Source organism: Lutjanus erythropterus, chromosome 16 (genome assembly GCF_056507025.1).
Source record: "Lutjanus erythropterus isolate fLutEry1 chromosome 16, fLutEry1.hap2, whole genome shotgun sequence".
In the NCBI taxonomy this organism is placed as follows: domain Eukaryota; kingdom Metazoa; phylum Chordata; class Actinopteri; order Lutjaniformes; family Lutjanidae; genus Lutjanus; species Lutjanus erythropterus.
In genome coordinates, this window is record NC_139332.1 from 27,552,820 (window position 1) to 27,560,735 (window position 7,916).

Genomic DNA, 7,916 nt, shown 5'->3' on the forward strand with positions numbered 1-7,916 from the left:
ATCGTCATATGGTGACACTGACTTAGTGATTTTCCCCCTGTTCCCATCAGGTTTTCTCCGGGTGCTCCGGTTTCCCTAAAAAAAGACTTAATAAATAAATAAAGACTCAAACAATCATTAAAAATAAGTATTGATGTGCATGTCATTCTTTTAAAGTTGGCTCATTACTTTTATACAAATGGTTTATGTTTACAGAATTTATTAATGCCACACACACTGAATGTTTTGCATCAGCATTCATGATTACGCAGGTTACTTTTATGTTTTGTTGCTTTGGTGGAGATAATAGCTTGTTGACAAGAGGACAAGCGTCTCCTCCTCTTTCATTTATTCTGATCCACTCTTCTTTGTTGGTTTGAAACGAATATTCTCTTGAAGGTTTAAACACAAAAATAAAGCAGTTGATTCACTTAATTGGAGAATCATTTAAACTAAATATCACTCCTTTATAAAATTGGGAAATAAGGGGGAAAAGGTGTTTTAATAGTGTTTTAATTGGTATAAGTCTCTTTTAAGTCAGCGCTGAACTTTTTGTCTGTTTGGATGCTGGCAGATGTGAGGAAGTTAATGGGAGCCTATCAGGGCTGCAGAGGAACAAGCTGCTCACACTCAGTGACGTGTTGCAGACTGTTGTTGGGTCTGTGACAATGTTGGAGATGAGGGCACTAAAGGTGTCTGTTTTGAAGTACACCCAGTGATATTTTAAGTGCACTTAAACACACAAACAAACAACAAACTCAAGTACTAAGTCCTCAGCACTTTCATGCAAAGGTGGAAGTAAATAATTACAGATATGCAAATTACTGTAATAAAGTAGTTTTCTGGGGTACTTGTACTTTTCTGAGTAGATTTTCAAGTCTTTGCTTTTACTTGTACTTAAGTAGGCATTACACTACTTGATCTGCTCAGTTACTTTTAAAATCATAGTTGAGTGAGTACAATTTGAATTAATATCCAGACCTTTCATCTGCATTTGTGTAGTCAATCAGATGATCTGATCGCAAACAGACCAAGGAAAACAAAGACATAAAGACAAAAAACAAAACAAAACAAAACGCTGCAGCAGAACAGATTTGGAGTACGGATATTAATGATCAATCATTAATTGATTAACTGCCATTAAGACTATAACAAATTAAAAAAAAGGTATTCATGGCAGTATTTCATACTTCACTTGACACAGTTTTGTCTGATTGAATGAGGAAAATTAACTTAAAATGGGGGAAAGAGACAGAGAGAGAGAGAGAGGGAGAGAGAGAGACAGAGAGAGACAGAGAGAGAGAGAGAGAGAGAGAGAGAGAGAGAGAGAGAGAGAGAGAGAGAGAATGAATAAAATACCTAGAAATTGATAAAATTAAAAATTTAGTTAAAAGCCAGACTAAAAAGGTGGGTCTTAAGTTTGCTTTTAAAAATATTAATATTACACTCTCCACCACTGCTTGTACGTCTGTACACTAGCTATTGCTGAAATAATTATTTTATTTATTCTTTAAGTACAAAATGGAAATACTTCCTGCACCTATGACTATTTTCAAAATAAAAAACAGTACACAATTTGCCTCGGTCCAGACCTTCGATTCCGCCCACTTCACCTAGTAATAAAGTATAACGAGTTTACATTCACACATACAGTCTGTTATAAGGCCAGTACTCAATACGGTTTTTGGTTTGTTCCATATCGGCTGTATGTACCAGATTTCATACTTTTATTTTGAAAGCAGAGCCGTGGTGTGACTTTTTTTTTTAACCCGGAAGTGGTGGACACCATCAGGCTGCGGGTGTTGTTGCAGTGTCGATACATTTTTTCTGTGTAATATTGCTCTGTAAGTTGTGTCACTGCATTGTCTTAAAGGACAGACGTGTGAATTTGTTTTCAAGAAAAGCTTGTTAACATTTGGTGAGTTTCATTAATATTTTGTCACAAAGTCAAGGAAAGTCGAGCTCATAGCAAACGTTAGCTAACAACTCATAACAACTAAACACAGCCTGCAGCTGGAGTGTGACTTTTCTCCCTGTGTTTCAAGTTATACCAATTACAAAATGTATAAACAAACCACTTTAATTAACACACTCGACTCTAAGTAGTAATTAGGTGTATGTTAATTAAATAAAGCTGCATTTAAGCTGCAAGTAAAACTAGTCTCCAAACAGTGTTCACTACATTTTTATTAATGTTTGTGGCAGATGTGGTTCAGTATTTTTTACATATGAATTTTAATTATTGGTCTTTTTTTATGTAAACATGCCAAATATTGGCTGCCTCAGCTATAAAAGACTTATATACATACACATGTGCATGGTATTTTACATGTATATATTACATAAATGAATGAATTAAAATGCGCTTTTAGTTTCAATAATCAAATCAAGGGCAGAATCCGCAACTCTTCCAGTATTTTTTTCTCTCTACAAGGGCTAGAGGGAATGCTAACTTTTACGTCATTGTTCTTGTTTTCATTTAAAAAAAATATCATTATGGTGTGACTTTTTTCAAGGCTCTGTACCAAACAAAGATGTTTTTTTTTAAGTCTGTAAAAATTAATTTAAAATTGTAGTCTGACGCACATTTTGCATTTAACACATACTGCTGCAGGCCATATTGTGATTTTGATAAAAATTTCAATTCATTGTTCAGTCCTATACTCTGCCACTGCCTGCTTGCAGCATCCAGCATGTGTCTGAAGGAAAAACAAAAGAACACTTCAAAGATGACACATTTGCAGCTTACCAGCAATTTTATCACACTTGATACCATATAGACTTATAATAGATCTCTTAAAAGAAGAATTAAGAGAAAAAATGTTTAAATTGAAAAATCAAATGGAACCATGCCCTTAAATTCAAAAGTGAAATTGAATCATGAATTTGGAGAGTCGTGACGCCTCTACATGATATGTTAACTCTCAGTTTTCATACAACAGTATTCCACAGAAATCTTAGTAGAGTATAGTTCTGTTTGATCACTGAGCCCTACTTACAAGCTCAGACTCATGTACTAAAATACAAAGTTTACAGAAACAGAGAAGTTTAAGTTTAATTTGGCATCAAGAATCTTTGTGTCATCTCTTCCTGAAGAGCATATTGAGCAGAAGCTGAGAGCACAGGGACGATCGATGCAAATCCTCTTCAGACTGTGAGCACACAGTCTGCAGGTGGACGGAAGGAGCAAAGAAAAATGCAAATCGAGCAGTGAAAGCAGTGTAGCAGCTGTAGGAGGTGGCGGTGTCAGCAGACTGAGCAGCAGAGCTTCCATTAGTGGGAAACTGTACATCAACACTGGAGTTGTGTGTCTGAATCATAGCTCGCAGGCTTGTTTTGGCTCCACAGTTACACAACTATCAGTTTATTAAGTCATGGGATCAGTGTGGGGGCCGTTTTCCTTTAGTTCAAGGTTGAACACCGTGGTCTCCTCCTCCTGTTTCAGGAGTCAGGTCCATCTGGATGTTGAGTGTGCGGGCTTTGTTTGGGATCGGCTTCCTGGTGACCTCAAGGGCCGCGACAGTCCTCGCTCAGACAGGGACATGTCCGCTGTCGTCTGTGGCTGACAACCGCAAGAAGGACTGTTTCAGTAGCAGAGCAGCATCCACCATGGCACAGACCGTCAAATATCTCGGGTGAAGTTTTAAATCTTGTACATGGAGCAGTAAAACCGTTTACAAACTGAATGTGCGTGCAGACTGACCTGTTTGTGCTCCACAGGCAGGAGGAGGCCCAACATATCGACGAGGAGCTCTTCAGTGAGTATGGCTTCAGTGTGGACCAGCTGATGGAGCTCGCTGGGCTCAGCTGTGCCACAGCCATTACCAGGGTGAGATGTCAGTCAGGGCTCTTAATTTGAAATGAAAACGACTATGTTTCAGGGTTCAACATTAATTTCTTTTTTTCCCACTTGACCAGTCTGGCAGGTGGGTCAGAATTCTACTTGCCCAAAGTAGAATCTACTTGATCCTGTAAGGAATTGGTGCATTTATTAGCGGTTAGCAAATAGCAACAAAGACTAAAGTTAGTTGCCTTGTTTAACCTGGAGCTCAATGTTTATAAAATGTCAGAAAATAGTAGAAAATGTCAATCCCAGTTTTTCAAAGCCTAGGGTGACATCTTAAAATGTGCCGTTTGGTCTGTCTAAAATAGATAGATGGATAGATGGGGTGGGTAAGAAAGATGTTGAATTGAAGAAGGACTCAGGAAGCAGAAGTCTGTGCAATAAATGCTCTGGTTTTATTAACATTACAATGAAACAGATGAGATTAAAAAAAAGATTCCTTGGAAAATTAACAAATAAACAAAAACAAATCCCCTGAACTTCCAAGCTTCCAACCTGTTACCAAAAACAATCAATTCAACTGAAGTGGCTCTGTATCCCCCTCCTGGCCCCACCCTCACTGGACTTAACTCACTGCATGAGGGTAAGGTAAACGAAAGAGAGAAATCCCCATTGAAACCTGATCCTGACTGGAACATAGCAGACGTGAACGAGGTGAGCAAATATTAATAAGCTCCCTCCTGCCATCAACAAACAGTACAGGCTGCACAGAAAGAGGTGGAGACACTGAGGCCTTCATCCTCCTCTTCAGTCCAGACTGCCTTTGATGGCACGCTCATATTATATTGATTAAAATAACAACAAACCAGCTAACTGATGCTCCACCCTGTCTGACCCTGATTACAGTGATTGTTGTAGAAAATGTAGAGAATCTGGACATGTGAAAATGTAAAGAGGGAACCTTGTCACAGGCAGATTTATCAATGATTAAAATAAGTAGTAGAATAGATACAAACAGTAAAACAGATAAAAGACAACAACCATTTTGGCATTATTAATTGATTATTGTCAACACTGGATAATGCATTTCTATTCTATGCTATGGACTACTGTTGTTTCAGTGCACATGTGCACACCTTAAAGACCTTTTAGGTATCAGGTATACTGTGTTTTTCCACCAAAACCCTGTTACCAGGAAATCAGGTTTTACCTGAACAGAAATCAGATTATTGCCTGAAGAGAGGAATAATCAGATTACTCCGCATTGAGTAGCTGCTGTAAAGAACATCCTCTTCTCCTTGTCAAATACCAGTTGTGGTGAAGAGCTGTATAGATCTTTTCTGTCCGTCTTTCCTGCAGGCGTATCCCATTACTTCCCTGGTCAAGTCCAGACCCTCTCTGCTGGTGATTTGTGGACCAGGTAACAACGGAGGCGACGGCCTGGTCTGTGCCCGACACCTTAAGCTCTTTGTGAGTGTCCTTTACTTGTGTGACAGTAAGATCCTCTGCAGCAGTGGAGGAAAGTATTTCCTTTTTGTTTAACCAGAAACAGCTGCAGTGTTTTCTTCTCAGTTGTGGCCATGATACATCTATACATGCGGCCTACAGCTTTGCATTGTCCATTTATGGTTGAATTTGGGCATATAGAGGGCAGGCTGTGAGGCTGATCCACGTGCGCACATTTCCAGGTGGACTTATAAAGGGAACACTGACTGCAGGTGTGTGCATGCACCGAGTATTAGTATTTCTCTGATGGCATTTTTTGCTTTTGAGCGCATGCACACTTTTATTATGGATCCTAAGCACTATTTTAGGAATGAGACCCATGTCCTGTGCAGAGTGGAGAGTAACTTTGCTCTGTCAAACGTTTGGCTGTCAAGTTGTCAACTACAACGGATGTTTTCTTCCACTTTGTGTGTCCTCTTGCAGGGTTACGAGCCCACAATCCTCTACCCAAAGAGGCCAAACAAACCTCTGTTCCAGGGTCTGACCACACAGTGCCAGAAAATGGAGATCCCCTTCCTGACTGAGATGCCTGAGGTCTGGTGTTCATTAATTATGCAGTGGTGGAGAGAATTCTTTTGCATATTGTGTTTATGACTGTGCATTTTATTTCAAGCTGTGTGAATACTGTATTACACTTTGTTAGATGTTGCTAAATGAGGCTGCACTTTAGATGAAGCCTTAATTATCCCTGTGGGGGCGATTAGGGTTTCCATTGCAACAAACATTGATTGATAAGGTAATAACGCAGAGTCTGGAATAGTGCCTTTACTTATGTTTTCAAGTTTTACATCTGCATTTTATCACACATCATGAGTTTTTTTTTTTTACACATGGGCTTTTTGATACAAAAAGGTGGATGTTTTCAATCAGCATTAGAGAAAAAAACTAATGTGGAAAACATTGATTTCTCAGGCTAAAATGATTGATGAGGCGTACAACCTGGTGATAGACGCGATCTTCGGCTTCAGCTTCAAGGGGGCTGTGCGGGAGCCTTTTGGTGTCATCCTCAACGTCCTGAACAAGACGACAGTCCCCATAGCCAGCATCGACATCCCCTCAGGTCAGTCCTCATGCAAAAACACAGGGTTACACTAAAGAAAAATGTACTTCCTGCCATATCAGTGAGTTTTAATCTTCTAAAGAGTGTTGCCTAAAAGGTTTTCCCTCGCCACTGTTGCCTAGAGGCACCACTAGGTGCTTTATAGGAAAACTACCCTGAGATAACTTTTATGATTTGGTGCTATATAAATAATAAATGTGAAAGACTGCTACGCTACTTTTTCTCCATATCTTTTCTTGCTATAGATACAAGATTATTTAAATAATTTTGCTTATTTCTACATCCAGTTTCTATAGTGAAAAAAACACACTAAAGAACACACACTTTTTTGAAATTATTCAGATGTTTTCTACTCTGCATTATGTCCACAAGAGGGCAAACCAGTACAGTGAGAGACATAACTACTTTTATAGGTATATTTATTTCAGCATGAACTTGTCTTTTAAAAGATTTAACGTGCCTACACATTTCAAAATAAATAAAATAATGTCTAATACTGTGAAGCCTGGTTGTGGTTGGTGCTAGAGCTGAGAATGGACTGTATCTCAGACAGGGATCAAATGAATGATTCATTCATAATTGATATATTACTCGTTAACTAAACATTGCTGAAATACAACTTTAACTCAAGGTTCTGAAATTTCATCTCACCAAAATCCAAAGTATTTCTAAATGGGGCTTTTTAGATTATTCACAGTACAAATTGTCCTCTCTGCAGCAAAGTTCATCACCCTTCATTACTACACGGTAATTATTTGCTCATTAGACTTGACCTACATTTCATTTTCAATAACTGAAAGTGACATTGTGTAATTCTTGTCATGCAGTGCATTCAGTGCATCAGTCCAGACGAGAACTCGTTATTTTTGTCCCACAATTGAATATTAATTTTCAGAGTCAAATGTCTAGAGTTTTTTTTTTTAACAATTCAATCATATAATCAAATGTAGAATATTTTCTGACAGCCCTAATGATGTTTTCTGTGCATATTCACTCGCAAGAGTAGAAGAGGACGTCTGGGCTCAGTTGTGACATCCTGTTTGTGTTTTTTTTAAAGGTTGGGATGTGGAACAGGGCAGCGCAGATGGACTGCAGCCCGACATGCTCATTTCTCTCACTGCTCCCAAGAAGTCGGCCTCCCTGTTCAGAGGACGTTACCACTTCCTGGGAGGCCGCTTTGTTCCGCCGGGCCTTGAGAGGAAGTACCAGCTCAACCTGCCTCAGTACCCCGGCACAGACTGCGTGTTACAACTGTAGAGGCTGTTTAATGAAAGGTTTCTGTGTTGTCCTTAAATGAATAGTTCAGCACATGGGGGAAACAGTTCACATCCATCCTCTGGAGAAACTATTGTTCCTGTACATAAGTCCCCCTGAAACCACACGATACAGATAAAAAAAATCTGGAGGAGCCGATGGGGAATTAATTTAGGTTTTGACAGCTGTTTCAGCTTACTTGTACTTTTCAGGGATCCTGACTCCACCTCTGTACATAACACTCAGTGTAGGAGTGCAACGGATCACAAAACTTAGATTGTATCATAGTTTTGAGTGATGCATCAGATCATTTTTTCAATGACCAAAAAAGTT

General features: G+C 39.0%; 1 protein-coding gene across 2 annotated transcripts; it reads left to right on the top strand.

The window, feature by feature from the left end:
• Window positions 1-1,740: 1,740 nt before the first annotated feature.
• naxe (NAD(P)HX epimerase) lies at window positions 1,741-7,680 on the top strand. Of its 2 annotated transcripts, none has more exons than XM_084739742.1 (7): window positions 1,741-1,823; window positions 3,425-3,614; window positions 3,700-3,808; window positions 5,123-5,233; window positions 5,693-5,803; window positions 6,182-6,329; window positions 7,387-7,680. In XM_084739742.1, exons 2-7 carry the CDS (start codon window positions 3,442-3,444, stop codon window positions 7,584-7,586), a joined length of 852 nt encoding a protein of 283 aa, XP_084595868.1. In that variant the 5' UTR covers window positions 1,741-1,823; window positions 3,425-3,441; the 3' UTR covers window positions 7,587-7,680. The 2 variants fall into 2 exon arrangements, with proteins under 2 accessions (XP_084595868.1, XP_084595867.1); XM_084739741.1 differs by having other exon boundaries at window positions 1,754-1,897.
• The last annotated feature ends 236 nt before the right edge of the window (window positions 7,681-7,916 follow it).

What these genes read in the sequence shown, in the direction of transcription:
- naxe (XM_084739742.1), top strand. Translation starts at nt 3,442, where the DNA reads ATGTTGAGTGTGCGGGCTTTGTTTGGGATCGGCTTCCTGGTGACCTCA. An exon ending in GTGCCACAGCCATTACCAGG is followed by an intron (nt 3,809 to 5,122) that starts GTGAGATGTCAG and finishes TCTTTCCTGCAG; the next exon opens with GCGTATCCCATTACTTCCCT. An exon ending in TCCTGACTGAGATGCCTGAG is followed by an intron (nt 5,804 to 6,181) that starts GTCTGGTGTTCA and finishes TTGATTTCTCAG; the next exon opens with GCTAAAATGATTGATGAGGC.